We start from the raw sequence: 17,442 nt of genomic DNA on the forward strand, positions 1-17,442 counted from the left end.
GATCTCTTATTAGGTGACACGTAGTAAAGGACCATTCTGCAATCGACAAGTGTCCTTTCCGTGATCGTCACTTTCAGGTTGAAGGCAGCAGATCTCATGCAGAACAGCTCGCAGGAACTTCCTGCAGAAAGGGCATTTGTACATCCACCTCAGGATTACATGTAGATCAGGTTATAAATAATCGAGTCCTATATTATTAACTACAAAATTAGATGAAATACACACAAAGAAGAACATGATTGATGTCTGCAGCGAATCAAACAAACTGATCAATATCAACTAATAAGCATAAACAAATATAATCTTCAGTTGAAAATTCACGGCTACAGCTCACACTTCAGTTAAAAATTTACATCATAGATAATAGATTGATGTGCTACCCATTACAAAGTGCAAACCATGTTGAGACAATTAATATTTGATATGGAAAAGATACGAAATTAAGAGTCACATCTCCTTCGCATACAATAAATCCACCAGCTAGCCCAGCACCTTTGAAAAAGTATAAAGAGCAAAGATATAGGCTGTTTGCACCTGCAGGAGTACTGTTACGGGATTGTTTGAATGCCAAGCAGACGAGGAATGAAACAAACTCTTGCAGATGTCTATCTAGGAAGTTTCTTAGATTCTTCATGCTTTGCAGCGTCTGCATCTGATTGTAGGCATTTTCTTTGTTGATGCATCGCAATCACTGTAAAGCTGCAGACGTCTAAGTTGTGCAGTGAATTGCAGCCATTTCTTTCTTCATGCAGTATTTTTACTTTTCAGCAGCGACGGCCTTTTCTCCACCTTTACCTGTAAGATACAAGAAGAGTGAGAATACAAAATTTACCAACCAATAAATGCCTCAAAAAACAGAATTAAGTGAATTTCAGCAGGAATAAATACATACTCAAATCGAAAAGTGATTGCAACAGATTAACCATGTTTCATCAAGTTAATCGAGCCCAGCATGACCCAGTCCTTAATCCTCTTGCCTCAACAAATTAGCCATCATAAAAATGGAGGGACAGAAAACAGATTTGCAATCAGAACCTCTGCTGCTGTGCTTTAGTTTTGGGATGATTCCTAAACTAAAACTGATACACAAGTCCAACATAATAATAACATTCCTAAGCTTATGGAGGTTCTTACATGAAATTTCCAATTGCGGAGCGTAGTAGAGAACAATTCAAGATTGTCGTACAGTCCATAACACGAGTAACATAGTATAGATTTTTTATGACATATGTAGGCGACTCTAATAAGGTTGATGAGAAATTATTCTATCCAGATGCAGAAACAACTATTATCCCTTCAACAAACAAGGGCACGCACCAAAAGCTGTAGTCATTTACCAAATAAATCAGCATGAGTTGGGATAACAGGAACAAGATAGTTTCCAAATGGAGAGTCGAAGCTTCTATAATTTCCAAGACATCCTTCTTGTTGTGCTTGAATCACAGCAAACTTCTTGGCCTTCTGAACCATCAAATCCAATTTAACAACTGGTGTCACCGGGATCTGCATACATGAAAATCATAGGAAGGTCAGTCACGAACATGGAGCTGTAAAGCAAGAAGTCAAAAGTGGCAAGCTTTACTGTGGAGTGATGTAAGGAAGTTGGAACTTTATCTGTTAGAGCTTGTGAAGGATTATTCCTGCATTAACAAGAGAAATGGGGGGAATAGTCAAGACACAAAAATACAGACAACGATATGTAGATCAAACATAAAGTATTTCTTATGAATGTCACTGAATAAGAGGGTCCATGCAAGTATGCAACTAGTGTCTTTCAGTAACAATGATATGTAGATCAAACATAAAGTATTTCTTATTAATGTCGCTGAATAAGAGGATCCATGCATCTTTCAGTATCCAACAACCATGGACAAATATATGCTTGCTCATAGCAAGGATAATAGATGGTGTTTCTCCCCAATATCTCTCAGATGTCAAAATACTTGATAACTCCTTTTAAATTTCACTAAACTATGTACACGCCAGTCGATAAATGATTTTATAGATCTTTCATGTTATACACTAGTCAGGAGTAAATTTGTCAAGGATCACAATTTACAAATTTTTTCTTGCTTCTGCAGAATTTCTTTCAACCCCTCGTGATTTATCTTAATAACAGGTTTGGACTACTTACACTATGAATTTAGAATGTGCCTTTTACTTGTAGGATGCCAACTGCACTTCATAGAGAAGCACATATTCTGAGCTGTTATGAAGTTCTAAGTACAGATAACCAACAATGATAACTTACACTTGTGATTACAGACCCAGCCATTACTTTATTCAAGGGATTAGAGAATATTACCTCCACATATCAAAGAACGCCAAGTTGAGGGATCACTATGAAATAAGATCTTGAAACTCTTAACTTTTACATGCCTATTATCGACTATGGTACAGATTGCATAGTTTAAACCTCCTCAAAGGTTCTATTTTAAAAAGTAAAATTTAACTTGTTTGCCAATTTACTTTCTCTAGTAGCTATTACCGATGTGTACTGCAGAACATTAAGAAATCATGGAATTACTTATAATTGGTTTCATACAGCGGTATAAATATATGAAACAAATATATATAGAAGAAATAGATAATAGAAAAAAGTACCTTTTTCTAAAACATAGGACAGAGAAATTTACAGGCTTCCAGCGATTAACAGGGATAGATCGATGAATTTTTTTTTAAAATAAAAGATCAAATCGACAAACGAAAGCTAAAACTCTTACCAGCAATAAAAATAATGAAAGAAAAAAAAGGGGGGGGGGGAAATTTTCGCCTATTCCTTTCCAGGGAAAGAGAGAGTACCGGGGAAGATAAGTACCTTCTTGATTCGATCTTTCTCTTCTTCGGAGCCGATGCCATTGAAACCGATCGGAACCCTCCGAGTTCAAATTTATAGCTTCCAGACGCTATATCCAACTAGTAGACAATGAAAAATTGGCCCAACCCACATCCGGACGATTTTGGGCTGAATCCATAGTCAAGGCCCGAATAATTTGTTTCGAATATAATAAGGCACGGATCCTCCTTTCGATCCAACGAGCAACCCTCAAACCATCCGGTTCGATATCCGACGCCGGAAAAGCCGAGATCCGCTCTATCACCTCCTTAAAACCCGGATCACGTCATCCGACGGTCTCGGAAACCGTTCTACAGTTAAATTACTTTCCTACCCCTACCCTAACCTTTTCTGATCTCAGTGAAACTAACCAACCACGTTCACCAAACTCAACCTATCTATATTTGGTTGCTAAGCAGAGGAAGCTTGTTCTTATAGCTAGCTCTCTGCAGGGAGATTGGTTCACGAGATTGTGTGAAGGTACACAAGAAATATCTAGCGGGTTGTTCGTTTTAAGAATTGGTTTGGATCGATCTATCTGACTTCTGTCCTTTAACTTGAAGAAAAATCCTACTTCTCGTTCTTCGAGTCGATGTTTTGATCGTTTGTTGTATTATGCTCTGTCTTCTTGTTGCACTTAGTTATATACAGATACAGAGAACGAGAGAGAGAGAGAGAGGGAGAGACTACCGTGAGAAAGGAGAGAGGAAGAGTATGTCGTTTCCATTCCCCCAACGAGTGTTTTTATCTCTTCCCCCGTGTCTTCTCTGCTAAGATTTTGGAGGAGTGGAGAATATTTGGAGGCACGAGCAGTTCTCTGCAGTGACTTCTCCTTTTGCTTCAGCTCGTTTTGAATTGGAAGTTGATCGAATCGCTAAGTTTACCAACATCCTTCCTTCTTGTGCTCTATCCTTTTGTTTTGATTCCTTTCCTTCAATATTCGTCAGAAGCTAGTGGCTGGCAAATGGGTAAGGTGATAAGGTGGCTAAAGAGACTTGTAGGATGTAAAAAGGACACGAAGAATCAAAAGAGCGATGCCGTTTCTAGATGCAGAGGAGAGGCAGACAAGAGTAGCTGGAGCAATGGCAAGTCCATTGCATTGGATATGGTAATGGCTCTTAGGAGCCAAGTGAAAGGCAATAATGGAAGCCACAAGTGCCAAGCTGCTATCAAAATCCAAACACTATTCAGGGGTTATTTGGTATGTCTATTCTTATAAATTTTATTTGGGCTTATCGTGTCATGTTTAATTCTTTTGTTGGGTATTATTGCAGGCAAGGAGAGCACTCCGTGCTCTCAAAGCTCTCGTAAAGATACAAGCTCTAGTACGAGGCTACCTTGTAAGGAAGCAAGCAGCTACAACTCTTCGCAGATTACAAGCTCTTGTAAGAGCTCAAGCCACTGCTCAAAGGAAGCAGCCACGTATTTGCTCAAGGAAATCTCTTGTACGAATCGAATCTTTAGATCCCACATCGCTAAAAACTATGATGATTTAGTTCTTAGGTTTGTTCTGCTTGCTTGCAGGACAAGTGTTTGCCAAGCTACGGTTTTGATAGGAGCTCAAAGATTGTTGTGATGGATAGTAGCCGACCCAGATTGAGACCATCCAGGATGAGCCATTCGTGTGCTTTGAGCTCTCCAGATTATGAATTGTGCCGCTGCTCCATGACAACAGAGAACACTCCTCGCTATAAGAGCCCCAGTGCAAACTATATGGCAAACACTTGGTCATCGGTGGCAAAGGCAAGGTCTCAAAGTGCACCAAAACAGAGACCTGAGATGGTAGAGCCCAGAGCTAGTTTGAGTTGGGTTGGGACAAGAAGGTCGTGTTCACAAGTGAGAGATGCTTCTAATTTTAAGTCTACAGTGGTGGAAAGGCTTGAGAAATCTGCTGAATTGTGTAGGGAGACAGCTAGAGATTACTACTTGAACAGAATGTGGTGATCATGAATAAGTAGCAGCGTTAATGATTCTTATGGAATATAATGGTGGTCAAGAAGAAGATCTGAAGTTGGTGATCACTGCAGAGAGGTCTTAATTCTCATATAGAAAGAGAGTTTATTTCGCTGCTGCACTAGAGAGAGCGAGAGAGAGGGTGTAAATTATTCAAATGTGACTATATTTCTTATCTCCTTTTCAGTTACAGTAGGAGTTAGGACACCTGCATATTAGAATTGGAATCTAAATTCATGTGTCATTAAGTTGTAGTTGACCTTTAGTGATTTGTTCTCTTGGTCATCATAATCCTAGACTATGAGAAAGTACTAGGATCAAATCAAGAGCATAAATGCTGTAAAAATATGAAGCTTTATTGTCTCAAAAGAGAACATTTCACTATTTCCAACTATTTTCTCTGAGAAAGAAAGAGGAAGTGATGAATGGCATCACAATTTAATCCACTCAGAACCATCGATGAAGCTTAATGAAATGAAGGGCTTGGCTTCCTCATCTGTGAGCTCCCTCGACCATGAAACCCTTCCTGCATAGTTTGCTCCTGGGCCAATGCATTTGTACTGACCATAGAACACAGTCCTGCAATGGCATTGCAATTTATAGCACAGGTAAGACTTTTGGAAATGTGCCTTAAAATGTATCTCCGTCAACATCAAGATCTTTTTCCTCTGTCCATAGAGATCGCATGGAACGTAGACAGACCAAAGAAGGAAACATGAAAGGGAAAACTTACATCTCTCTGTTTGGATCTCCCCAGTTGTACCAACCCCTAGGGGTGATGATGTTATCCATGTAAGTGTAAGCAAACACCACTCTTGAGAAGGTACCCCAAGCCCGGCCCAGGTAGAGAGCACCGGACCCAGTCACCTTGCAGTTCACAAACGAGAACCCAGTGTCCTCCAAAAGACTCATCCTGTTCTGGGCTGTCAAAGCTCCGTAGTTTTGAGCTATAGCATGCACATGACACCCCTGCGATGCACACAAACGCCCAAATTAGAGCTTCCTTAATCCTTCACAAGTGTTTGTTTTTATGCTCACAAGACAGCGCATACAAGCTTTTCAGTGTGGAAGAGACCAGTTACTTGTTGTTTGTTAAGTTGGTCTTACTTTTTATCCCCTGTTGGATTTTATATAAATATTCCGCTTGGCCTTCATTGACTAAGACATTCCAACGCAATCTGACAGAATAGAGTGGCTCTTCCACTCTTGTGATTAGAAGTATCCAGAAGGGTAGGGGCATTCACAAGGATTAAAAAAAAAGAAGTCATTATGGGCATCAAAACAAGAAGCAATGTGTCATGGATTCATGGTGGGATCCTTACGAGAGGACCACTGGTGCACTGGGACGAACGTTGAACTCTGAGACCATCATGTGAACTGCGAAGGACACCCAACTATATTCATTTAACCTAATTCCTTCATTTCTCCTGATTTTGTCAATCTACTCTAGCTTTCTTCCATATAAAAAGATACACTCTTTAAAGTGCAACGCCATTGTCCTATTCGTTCATGCTTTCCTTCACAGCACTACGTTATATATATATATATATATATATATATATATATATATATATTTTTTTTTTTTTTTATAAAATTTTAAATAGCCATAGTGGTCTAATAACGTGAGCAAGTAATGGAATTCTGATCATGGAAATCCATGCAACCGTGCTCGCAGAGGATCTCTACCACGTGTACAGTAGATTCCTTTGAGAAGAGGCGCTAAATCTATGACTCAACCATGACTGCAGTCACACTTTATTAGTGATCATGCGAAGATCTAGCTAAATTTCAGAGCATAAGACTTAGAATTAGGACCCAAAATATGTGTGGAAGTGGTCAGAACTAGTAAAAATTTTAGGAGTGGCAAACCTCAAATAGGGAGAGAGCATTCCCAAAGATGAAGTCCACGGAGCCTTCGATGTAGCAATCTTTGTAATAGTGCCTTCCCACGTGATCATAGAGCGTATCCTGCGCACCCAGGAACTTGCAGCCCACAAAGGCTGCCGTATCTCCTGACATCCTGAACGCAACTGCTTGCTTGCCCATCGCCCCTGGCGTTGGCACTGGCGTTGTATTCTACAACCAATAGGCCAAAAACAAAAGAAACAAAAAAAAAAAAAAGGGAAGCAATTGTGAGGAGATAGAATTAATTAGCCATCGGGTCACGAGAGGGGGAGGAGCTTCCAATCAAAAGTGTTTACTTTGAAGGTGATGTTCTTGGCAACAAAGAATGGAGAATTAACAGCAAAAGTAGCCGAGTTGAATGTCCCAATTGGCTGCCCTCTGGGCCCAAGTGTGTCTGCCGTATCCCCCCATTGTACCACAGTCTTATCCGCTCCTGCTCCTTGTATTGTTACAAAAGCTCTCATCGCCGATATAGTTACCTTCTCTCTACGCACCCAGAAAGATTAATTAATTAATTATTTTATCGGAAAACCTCTCATAGTAGCAGTTGAAATAGTACTAGACTACTAGCTAGATAAGTTTCTGATTACTTACGTGTAAGTGCCTGCATTGATCTTGATCACAACTCTCACTAAGTTGATCAGAGGGAGGGAATCGATGGCGGCTTGGATTGAGGTGAAGTCCCCTGCTGATGGTCTCTTGTCCACTGTTAAAGAATAAGAAGCGAAGGCCTTATTGAGTGCTCTATCGAAGACGCTGTGTTTGAGGCCACCAACGAATCTGACCCACTTCATGAATTGCTTTTCTATCAATTGGGTTCGAGTTGTATTCTCCGGAAATGGATCCGTTGGCCGATGGCGACCAGGCCTGAGTCCCTTGGTGTGGCAGGCGACGTGGTCGGAGTTTAGAACGAGGAAGAGGATGGCTATAGAGATGAAGCATTGGAAGCTAGCCATGGCGGGGCAGAGATGGGTTAGATGCTTGTGAGAATGCTTGGTTTTTAAAGAGAGGAGTGAAGAATTTAAGGGAGATCACGGGCTTCACTTACTTGGAATAAAAGGTAGGAAGGAGAAGTGTCACAAGTGGAGAGACTACATTAGGAGACGTACGTAGTATATGCTCTTTTCTCTTAGTAGGTGTGGGGTTTTAATATTTTCAAGGGCAAATACCTATGCTTGTTGCTCTATTTCTCTTGGGTTTGTTTTTGCCTTCGTTTGTGTTCTGGCTTTTTAGTATGTGGTTGAGAATATTATACTTGTTCTCAATTCCATTCCTCCTTTTCTTTTTTATTTCGTTGCTGGTACTGCTATCTTCTTGTTCTGTTCCTCCGTTATTGCTACCCGTGACTCTCTCTCTCTCTCTCTCTCTCTGCATTGCAAACACCAAAGAGACTAGCTACTAAAACAATTTCCTTAAATCCAAATTCCCACTATGTTTATTGCGGCATGATGCCATCAACTCCCACTAAACCAAAACTTAATCCACAAAGTTAAGATGTGATTTATAGTACATACATACACTGTAGTCTGAACTATATTGGGTAGGTAAAGCTAGTGGATTTGTTGCATTTATTTGTTTATATCCTCCCTCGCCACACTTGGCATGGCCTTGAGCTGACATGATCTGTTCTTCCCTCATCCAGAAAGAGCCCTTTAGCCCTCAGTGGGGCTTTAGTCATCTTCCTACCAGGAAGAAACCAACGAGTCCTGCGAAGCAATATAGATTTGTTTATAGACGGGGGATAGCTAATGGATTCTAGATAGTTTTCTTTTTTCCTCATGTTTGGTCACTTGGTGTGACGAGTGTCCACTAGCTTGCATCAATTATAATTTGTTGTCTTCTTTTTGTTTGTGCTGTATTAGTATATTAATAAATATCCTAATTATTCCCTATGGAATTATATTTTGGGGCTTTCCACTTTGAATGTTAGTTGATTGACTTCTTAACAGTCTCCGTTATTTTACATATGCGGTTTACTATTAGTCACGTTTTACTACGGTTTTAGTCAATTACATCTCTCATATTCTTTAGATCAAAGGAAATTTATTATAAAAAAACCCCACAGGGCGTTAATTAATTTTTCTATAATTTGGGCTTTATACGATTGGCCCATTAAAGCCTATCAAAGAAGCCCAGAAGAAGAATTCCTTCCATCCGTCGCGTAGGCGTTCAATTATTAGACGTGGCATAACAGATTAACTGTCATCGGTACGGCTTCAAGAAAAGTACGTAATAGCATTTCCTAACTGTCCCACGAAACATCACTATAAAGACCTCCTCTCCAAATCCCAAGTACGTACTTCCTACTCTCTCTTCTCTAAGAAAGCCCAAGATGGAGAAGAAAGACGAAACGAAGAGTGAACCTGAAAGTTCCCGTCATCCACCAAGAAGACCCAGTACTCCAGATCACCCACCCTACATTGAGGTAGTACAGTCTTCTTCTTCTTCTTCTTCTCTCTCCCTACAACATCATCTTATATAAATTGCAATCTCCTTTCTCCACCCTCCTCAAGATGATCCAAGAAGCATTGATAGAGCACGGAGGAGTTGAAGGCCTGACCGCCGATGCCATCGACGAGCACATAAAAGCGACCTATCACGACCTCCCACAGCACCACAATATCCTCTTCCGCCACTGCCTCGACAAGTCCACCGATGACACCCCTAATTCCAAGCTCGCCCTCGACCCATCCGGCCGCTACACCATCCCCGGCAAAGCCAACTACGACCGGCTCAAAGCCACAGCCGTCGCCACCGCCTATCGAGCTCACCTCGCCAATCTCGAGGTAGCCGAAAGGGTGTACCAGGCGTATCTCGTCCCATCTCTCTGGAAGAGGTACTTGCCATCTGCCAATAAGAAGACGAATTCCATCACCACCTCCTCCACGCCAACGGGGACTACCCAATCTTTTGTTGATCACAAGAAGTCTACAGGCTCAAAGATTTGTGATGGCCGAAGGACAATGGGGTCTAATGAAGAAGGCACCGCCCAATCTTTTGCTAGTGATCCTTCTCAGGCTAAGCCTCCAGTTGATGAGAGCGCGAGTGGAGGAGACAAGAGGCCCGTGACAAAGGTAAAAGGCCCACCATTGCCCATGGAGGATCTTCGCGGTTAAGGTGAGTGCTCAAAGCCCACGGTTTAGAAGCCCAGTTAGGAGTTTGGAGTCGGCAGAGATTAGGGAGTTTTGCCGAATCACTTGCAGCTTTTTTCGTAAGTCGGAGGTGGAGCACATTGTGGTGCCGAGTTTTAAGTGATTACTGGTGAAATTCCTCATTTCTTTCTATAAACTGTACAACTTTGCTGTGTCTCAAATACGTCTGTGTGCTGATTGAGTTGGGATTTCCTGTGGATTTTCTTTTTCTTGGTTTCTTATATATGCTTTATTAAAGCTTGGGATGCATCGGATTAGTATATTAATCTAAGATGCTAATCTATGGTATGAACAGGATTATGACTTGTTTACTGTGCTTATGCAAAGATGTGAATCAAGGCATTAATTCTTAGGGGTTCTTCCGTTGTATGAGCACATATAAATTAAATGCCAGTGCATATTAAGAGGTGAAGCGTCGCGACTAATTAATTAGCCATATCTAATGCAAAGACACGAACTGTGCTTAATCCATGTGTCTAACAGCCATTGGTCAAAAATAGCTAGTAGTTGGAAGATGATATATTTAGAACCATGTTCTTAATTCCTACAGTGCCGACGCCGTGATCTGACGATATGACCGTTGAGGGACAGAATCCCCCAACGGTCTAGAAGAAAAGATTCAAAATTTGAACCCTTCGTCTTAACCCAATAGAACCCTTCCCTCTTCTTCTATTCACAACCAACTGACTCCCTCCCGTTCTTCTGCTCCTTTGCGAATTCAAGAGAATAGGAGGGCTCATTTGAGAAATTCCCACAAAGAACAAGGAGGAGAATTCATGGATTTCTCCAAGAAGGTCCTCTCCCCAGTTTCGCGGCTTGGAACTGTGAATTGCTCCGTCTCAGGTGAATCTTTACTTTGATCTCCCATTCTCGTGCTTGTTCTACCATTGAGGGTTTCGATAGTTGCTTTACACCCATTTCTCTTCTTTTTTTTTCCTCAGATTCTGCAAGAAGAAACCGCGGAAAGATGGAAACTTCCCCAGAAAATGATGAAAACCGCGAGAATGTTATGCCAAGAGCACGAGATTTGAAGAAAGAACAGAAGAATTTTAACTCAGCAGCCAAATCTCCAACTTCCAAGAAGAAGATCTTGGCCGAGAACAACGAATCTTTGGCTGCTAGCTTGGAGATGATTCCTCAATCAAAGCATGTGATGGGTCCTGGCCATTTTGAGCCCCCTTCTCAAATCACACCCGTTTCTTCGAAATCACACTCTACTACGGATCGAAATGGCTTCAGCTCTGATGCTTATTGTTCTCCTCCTTACGATCCATTGACCAATTACACTTCCCCGAGGCCCGAATTCCTCCGATACAACCCGAATCGGCTTCGGGAAATCCTTCAGCGCATAGAGAAAGAGAAAAGGTGTGATGAAGATGGATCCTGGACGGGTTTGAGTTCACCGGAATCATCCATATCTTCGGATGCTTCTTTTCAAGATAAAGAGATTCAAGAAAGTGAAGCAGATACATCCGTTGGCGAAGACGATGAGATGGAGGACACTTACAGCTGTAGAAGAGTGGCTTGGAACTTATTCTTTTTATTTGGGTTTCTCCTATCCTCATTCTGTTACATATCCTCTATGGATTCCATTCCTGCTTCTCCTGCAAGAGATTTTGGAGAAGAGTATAGAAGAGCCAATGGAGCGAAGACTTTTCCTGGAAGTCTTATGCCGATGTTGATTGGAATATCAGGTGTTTGCTTAAATGCTACTCTCCGAGAATCTACATGTGGAATTGGAGGTTTCAATAACGAGGTGGTTTTTTTGCATAATCCTATGGAAAGAGAAGAATTTGAGGTAAAGGAATCACAGGGAGTACGTGAAGTAACTACTGGAGATTCATCAACAGCCGATGAAGAGAACGATGGAATTTTGGCAATCGATAACGAACAAGTTGAAATTGTTAATACCGGAACGCTAACTGATACCGAGTCAGTGGCTGAAGAGAAGAGCAGAGAGGGTCGTTATCAAGAAATTGATGCTCTTGAAGAAAGCACCTTGTCAGTTGCCGATCCAGAGCTTCTGAGTGAATCTTTTCGACCTGCATTTACCGAAGTTATTTTTTCCAACATATCCTTGGAACAAGATTGTCGAAAGGACGCCGAAAGCGAAGGACTTGGAAGTGTTGATGTGGATGAATCCTTGGATGATCAGAATACAGAAGAAGCTAAAATGTCCATGAACACATTGCCAGGATCTATATGGACGACAAGACATGGGGTTCATTTGTTGACTTGCTTGGCTATGGTGATCGGCTTGACTGCTTTGTGCAAGTACTTCCTAAGATCTTGTAAGATCTCAGTGCCTGCATCACCCCTTTCACATTCAGTGCCACCTGCTGTTGTGTTTGAAGCTGACGCAAAGATCAGTTCGGTAGCTTTTGCGAAGGAACAAATGTCTGATTTTGGTTTTGACGCTTCTCTTAAGTCTTCAAACAATTGTGTGAAGGAACAGGTGGAGTTAAATCAGATCCGTCCGCCGACAGTGGAGTTACTAGGGGAGTTCTCAGTAGTAGAGACAACTGTCTTGAAAGTAAATTCCAATCCGAAATTGCAACGAAGAGAAGCTTACTTAGCTAAGGAACCACAGCTATCTCAGATGGACAACCCAGTGAAGAAGAACCTTCTTTCATCTTCAGCTTACCAGAATTGTACACCTCCCTCAGAATCATCATTGATAGCAGAGTCTATCACAAAAAACAGCTCCAGTGTTCGAAAGCTGCGAAAGAAAGAGGTAATCTTTCTTTTCACTCTAGTTATTTGTGTTGGTCGTATCTGAGTTCTACTTTAACCATTTTATGTCCTGCTTAGTTAAGATCATCGTGGTAACTTGATTTCATTTGATCTATATTCTAAAAAATGTTCACATCTATATCATCGTGTGCAAATCAAAACTCATCTATTATGAGAAAAATGTTTATCTTTTATTGAAATATATGGGTATTTCCTATGTGTGTACATTTGTTACTTTGTTAGTGAGATCAATCAGTCTACTGACATATGCATGGCACATTCAGAACAAGATAAGTGAATTTAACGAATATTTCTGCTTGATACATACACATGGTATCTACCCAAGGAAAATAACTTGATTCACAGTCGTTGATTATTTGTCTTTTACTTCTACCGTGGAACAGGAGTTTGGAGAACAAGGGGACATTGCTAAGGTGGATGTCACTCCTCTGAGGCGCTCAAACCGACTCCGCAATCGGGTTACCTCTCCTTGAGCTGAAGATATCATGGTTTTCCAATGGTGGGGAGCCTAGAAACATCATCCTGCTGTTTCAAGTCTTGATCCTATCCTCTTCTCTGATGTGGAAGATTAACCTAATGCGTCCTGAGTATTGCGGAGCAGATGACTTAATTCATTCAAGTGTTTACTCACATGAACTTCTTTTTCCCCAGTACATGTTTTTGTTCAGATATCATGTATCGACTCCTTAATATTCATAAGCTACTTAGTTCTGTTTTCTTAGCAAAGTGTCTAATTTTCATAATATATCTCATCTCTGTTCGATTACTTACGATGGAGAGAGAGCTTACCAGCCATTCACAATAACATTGTTATGTCAGTAGTTAAAGCATTCTGTTCACCAGTAAAACCTTGGATATATGAATTTGATATTACATTCGCCATAGATCATCGTCTTCCATGAGGGTACAGTAGTACCAAAAGAGTGAAAATTATATCATATAAAATATCATATGATGAGAATTATAAACATGAGTCACACAGCACACTTTAATTTGCGGATCACTCTTCTTCTTTAGACAATATTTTGTTATATGAAACGCTTTAGGTACTCTTCAGCGGTCACATACTTGTATTCTGGGTAGAGCTTGCTGCTATCAACACCATTTACGCCTTCGTCCACCTCAAACTCCAATACACCAAGATGAAAGATATCACAGAAATGAGCAATTGCTACTTGCAGAAAGAAATTTGCTTCTGTATCAAAGATAATAAAAGTAGTAGTTATACTGCAACCATTTCCATTCAAACCAATGCTTAGAAACTAACTATACCTTTCACAGTGGATAGCCATTCTTCCTTGGAAACAAATGTCTTGCTTAGCTCTTTGCCTATGAGCTTCTCCCAAATTGCAATAACCTCCATATGGCTCAGGATGTTGGCCGGTGGCCGGAGGTAGAGAACCTTGTTTAACGTACGGGGATCATCGACGGCCAACATCGTGTACATTGCCACGACGAATTCATCGACCCATATGCACTTCTTGTCACCGTCGCCGTAGATGTTGACACGGTCCATCGGCGGCATGAAGGTGGCGAGCTGGGCTAAGCCGGCAAGGAATTTGCCGGCGAAGCAGTTAGTAGGGAATACTAGCCTTCTCAATTGCACGTCGAACGACGCGTTTCTCTCTAAACAATTCATCACCTAAAGGAGTTGCATGCTCCATTCTGTACACGTCCATCCCAAACTCAGAAGGAAGGTATCTCTGCAACAGAGAGAAAGAAGAAAGTACTTTAACTTGCAAGTGATTTGGTAAATGTGAGTTTAATTGTGCGATTGAAAATAAGTTTTGGTTCAAAAGTATGAGTAATAGCAGCTGAGGGTATTATTGCTTTACAACCAGAGGAACTTTTGTGGGCATTGAGAAGTGGCCAAGTGGGTGGGACTTGGGAGGAATCCCAGAAGCCAAACCCCTTTTTCCTTGAATAAATATTTGTTCTAAAGATTTTTGATCTTTCCAAGTACTTGTACAATCACCAAACTATTGAAATCTCAATATTTGAATTTATAACATTACATTGCTACCTGCTGAAAATAAAAAATAAAATAATCGAACCTTAATGGTGCCAACTTCTCTGATAGCTTCTACGAGCTTGAGTTGCTCTAGTATGCAGTTGGATGCGACTGTAGAGACCACCACATCCACTTGCTTCAGTGCTGCAACTAGACTTTCATGATCATGTAAAGATCCCTGCAAATACTCCATGCAAAGAGAATTAATTGCGCAGATTTCTCATCTCATTTGTGTTTGTGTTTGTTTTTATTTATGATATTTAACATATAATATTTAAGCAATGAGTAAAATTTAATTTTGTATTTTACAAAAATAAAAAATATTTAATATAAATAATAATAAAAGTTTAGCATTTTAGCTTGAGGCATGCCAAGGTGCAAATACCCTAAGTATATGATTACTCGCCTATTTTTACTCTAATGTACAACATAAAATTTTGTTCATGTGTCGTCTATTAACAGTCTATTAATCATTAAAATAATATATATATATATATATATATATATAATCTCTCTAAATATTATAACTCTTAAATTTATTCAGCCCATTAACCATTAAAAATTATGTTATGATATTTAAGTTTTAAATTTAATTATTAATTTTGAATTGATGTAAATTTTAAAATTAATAACAATTTATTTTCATACAAACAACTTGCATAATAAATTTTTAAAAAAAAGGACCCATACAATTATACAAAGATAAGCAGCCTTGCTCACCTGAAGGAGTTGAGCTCCCTCCATCTTGAGCTCCATGAACAACTGACACTTGTTGGCATCGGCCACGTTCTCCGGCCGGAAAAGGATGAAGGTGGGGTGACGAAGAGCTAACCTTGCCTTCACAAGCCTTCGCCCAATGTACCCAGTTGCTCCAATGATCAAGACCCTATGCTTTCCCTCCATTAGGAAGATTGAGTACTAGAGATTAACACTTTTCTGCTCTACTAACCACTGGTTTCTCACCAGAAGGTGATAAGGTAAGGAGATGTGTCTATATAGACAAAAGTGGGGACCTTCCACTACGTTTAATTCCTACCATCCCAGTTCAAGCATCTGGCAAACAGTTGGAAGGGGACTAGAGAACAACCGACGAAAAAAATTTCTTTGAGGGAAAGCCGCTAGGCACGACCAATCAACTCTAGTAGAGTTGGTAGGTATCTTACTCATGACCAAGGAGGTCATGAGTTCAACTCCAACCCCAAACAATATTGTGAAAAAATTGTTTGGTGGTTGGATGGCTTGACTCGATTCGGTTGATAGCTCAATAGTACGGTTAGCTTGGAAGAACAGCTTGACAACGCAACGGTTTGGAGCATGTCTCAGCGGCATATATGGCTTGAAGCCAGACTAGACAAGCTAAAAAGCTCGGTGAGGGCCTAAAGTGCATTTGTATCTAGGGAGGGTTGGTCCTTTATCCAGCCCATATCTAGCCCTTCGGGCTCATGAATGAATAAAAAAAGCCGCTAGGCACGTTTAATCAAATATTGAAGATAATTTGATTAAAATGAGAAATAAAGGACAACTCTTTGAGACAACCAACTAAAACATCACTACAATAGAAAAAGAAATATATGACATCTGACAAGACACTAGGGCACATTGAACGAAGCAAATCACGTTTATTGCATTGATCATAGTACACTGATAGCTATTATTGATTGAGAAGTTTGCTGCAATGTGTTGATTTTTTTGCTCATATTGAGATTTTAGTATTTTACGGTTTTGATGTGCCAGTGCATTCGAACGCAATTTCTATACAGAGATTGGGTGATACAGGTGTTCGAACGGCCTAGTCGTGTTTGAACGCGGACCAACTCGAGAGCAGCCTTTTCTGCAGGCGTTCGAACGGCCCAGCTGCATTCGAACGCAAATTTGAACCTGAGAGCAAACTTGATGTAGGCATTCAAATGGGGCTTTGCCGTTCGAACGCCAGTCTGTATTTGCACTAGGTGCGTTCAAACGCGCTCCGTGAGCGTTCGAACGTCCTGTCGAAATCTCCAACTTGAACCAGCCCTATAAATAGAAATGTTAGATTTTAGGGCTAAGAGTGGATATTTTATAAGAGAGAAAAACTTGTAGGGGAGAGCCGCCATTGTTTAGAGAGAGATTTGAGTTGTAAACTCTTTGTATTTAAAGATTTGTATAGTGGATTGAAGATTGCTCTACTTGTAGATATAGGCACATCGCCGAACCACGTAAACCGTATCTTCCCTCTTTTCTATTTATGGTTTGCATTGATTTGGCGTTCATATTTGTGATTACCTTGGGTATTTAAAATTCTCTACAACTAGCATCTTGCATTTGGAGTTCTCATATTGATATAGATATTAGCTTTGCTAATATTTGATTTTGCCCCAAATTATTGCTATTCTATTTGGATTTGTTTGAAGGTGAAGGGTTTTGCTTCGGTTTCCTTCACCCATTTGGGTATTTACACAACAAAACGAAAGTCAACAAATTAATTAAACCTAAAGAAAATTAAAATATTTGACATTTGCGAACACTAAAATTTCAGAGCTAGTGAGGAAATTAACAAGAAGACTCTTCATATAAGCCTGTGACCAAGGAAAGAGTGGTTTTCTTGGAGAGAATACCATCAGTTCCCTCTCAAGCGAGTACACAAATTATGAAGCCGGATAACTAATGGCCTCAGTCAGATATAGTTAGGAGAAGATAAGAAATAACTGGTCGGCTACTCCAAACGGGATTCAAACTTGGATTCTCTTACTCTCATATCTTATGTGTTCATTAGCTATTTGAAAACTTAAACTCATTCATAAATTTAATTTTATAATTCTTTTTAATATAATTACCAATAAAAACTTTCACAA

The 17,442-nt window shown here is 40.2% G+C and overlaps 7 protein-coding genes across 11 annotated transcripts; 3 read left to right on the forward strand and 4 right to left on the reverse strand.

Annotated features, from left to right (window-relative positions):
* Positions 1 to 245: 245 nt before the first annotated feature.
* On the reverse strand, positions 246 to 3,233 carry LOC140789803 (uncharacterized). Of its 4 annotated transcripts, XR_012109254.1 has the most exons (5): positions 2,819 to 3,070; positions 1,583 to 1,640; positions 1,338 to 1,503; positions 893 to 972; positions 246 to 795 (listed from the first exon to the last, which is right to left on the reverse strand). XR_012109254.1 is itself a non-coding variant. In XM_073139648.1 (4 exons), the coding sequence occupies exons 1-4, from the start codon at positions 2,857 to 2,859 to the stop codon at positions 758 to 760; spliced, it is 303 nt and encodes a 100-aa protein (XP_072995749.1). In that variant the 5' UTR covers positions 2,860 to 3,233; the 3' UTR covers positions 246 to 757. The 4 variants fall into 4 exon arrangements, 2 of the variants coding, with proteins under 2 accessions (XP_072995749.1, XP_072995750.1); XR_012109253.1 differs by having other exon boundaries at positions 893 to 1,503; XM_073139648.1 differs by lacking the exon at positions 893 to 972 and having other exon boundaries at positions 2,819 to 3,233.
* A 39-nt stretch (positions 3,234 to 3,272) lies between these two features.
* Positions 3,273 to 5,180, forward strand: LOC140789802 (protein IQ-DOMAIN 19-like). The gene is made up of 4 exons (XM_073139647.1): positions 3,273 to 3,639; positions 3,784 to 4,037; positions 4,111 to 4,281; positions 4,361 to 5,180. The coding sequence occupies exons 2-4, from the start codon at positions 3,801 to 3,803 to the stop codon at positions 4,778 to 4,780; spliced, it is 828 nt and encodes a 275-aa protein (XP_072995748.1). The 5' UTR covers positions 3,273 to 3,639; positions 3,784 to 3,800; the 3' UTR covers positions 4,781 to 5,180.
* LOC140789801 (probable pectinesterase 53) lies at positions 5,112 to 7,690 on the reverse strand. Its single transcript, XM_073139646.1, has 5 exons — positions 7,289 to 7,690; positions 6,991 to 7,180; positions 6,659 to 6,865; positions 5,523 to 5,758; positions 5,112 to 5,368 (listed from the first exon to the last, which is right to left on the reverse strand). Exons 1-5 carry the CDS (start codon positions 7,648 to 7,650, stop codon positions 5,221 to 5,223), a joined length of 1,143 nt encoding a protein of 380 aa, XP_072995747.1. The 5' UTR covers positions 7,651 to 7,690; the 3' UTR covers positions 5,112 to 5,220.
* Positions 7,691 to 9,057: 1,367 nt separating this feature from the next.
* Positions 9,058 to 10,035, forward strand: LOC140789695 (uncharacterized). Its single transcript, XM_073139486.1, has 2 exons — positions 9,058 to 9,119; positions 9,208 to 10,035. Exon 2 carries the CDS (start codon positions 9,208 to 9,210, stop codon positions 9,808 to 9,810), a length of 603 nt encoding a protein of 200 aa, XP_072995587.1. The 5' UTR covers positions 9,058 to 9,119; the 3' UTR covers positions 9,811 to 10,035.
* A 473-nt stretch (positions 10,036 to 10,508) lies between these two features.
* Positions 10,509 to 13,366, forward strand: LOC140787950 (uncharacterized). Its single transcript, XM_073136992.1, has 3 exons — positions 10,509 to 10,689; positions 10,788 to 12,580; positions 12,984 to 13,366. Exons 1-3 carry the CDS (start codon positions 10,623 to 10,625, stop codon positions 13,071 to 13,073), a joined length of 1,950 nt encoding a protein of 649 aa, XP_072993093.1. The 5' UTR covers positions 10,509 to 10,622; the 3' UTR covers positions 13,074 to 13,366.
* A 69-nt stretch (positions 13,367 to 13,435) lies between these two features.
* Positions 13,436 to 15,647, reverse strand: LOC140787951 (bifunctional pinoresinol-lariciresinol reductase 1-like). 2 transcript variants are annotated; one of them, XR_012108937.1, is made up of 4 exons: positions 15,332 to 15,647; positions 14,655 to 14,789; positions 13,873 to 14,303; positions 13,436 to 13,795 (listed from the first exon to the last, which is right to left on the reverse strand). XR_012108937.1 is itself a non-coding variant. In XM_073136993.1 (3 exons), the coding sequence occupies exons 1-3, from the start codon at positions 15,512 to 15,514 to the stop codon at positions 14,175 to 14,177; spliced, it is 447 nt and encodes a 148-aa protein (XP_072993094.1). In that variant the 5' UTR covers positions 15,515 to 15,647; the 3' UTR covers positions 13,436 to 14,174. The 2 variants fall into 2 exon arrangements, 1 of the variants encoding a protein (XP_072993094.1); XM_073136993.1 differs by having other exon boundaries at positions 13,436 to 14,303.
* LOC140789200 (bifunctional pinoresinol-lariciresinol reductase-like) lies at positions 13,629 to 14,116 on the reverse strand. The gene is made up of 2 exons (XM_073138807.1): positions 13,873 to 14,116; positions 13,629 to 13,795 (listed from the first exon to the last, which is right to left on the reverse strand). The coding sequence occupies exons 1-2, from the start codon at positions 14,114 to 14,116 to the stop codon at positions 13,629 to 13,631; spliced, it is 411 nt and encodes a 136-aa protein (XP_072994908.1).
* Positions 15,648 to 17,442: the final 1,795 nt, after the last annotated feature.

The sequence above is a fragment of the Typha latifolia genome, chromosome 5 (assembly GCF_019914945.1).
Source record: "Typha latifolia isolate L0001 chromosome 5, TyphaL0001v2, whole genome shotgun sequence".
NCBI lineage: Eukaryota > Viridiplantae > Streptophyta > Magnoliopsida > Poales > Typhaceae > Typha > Typha latifolia.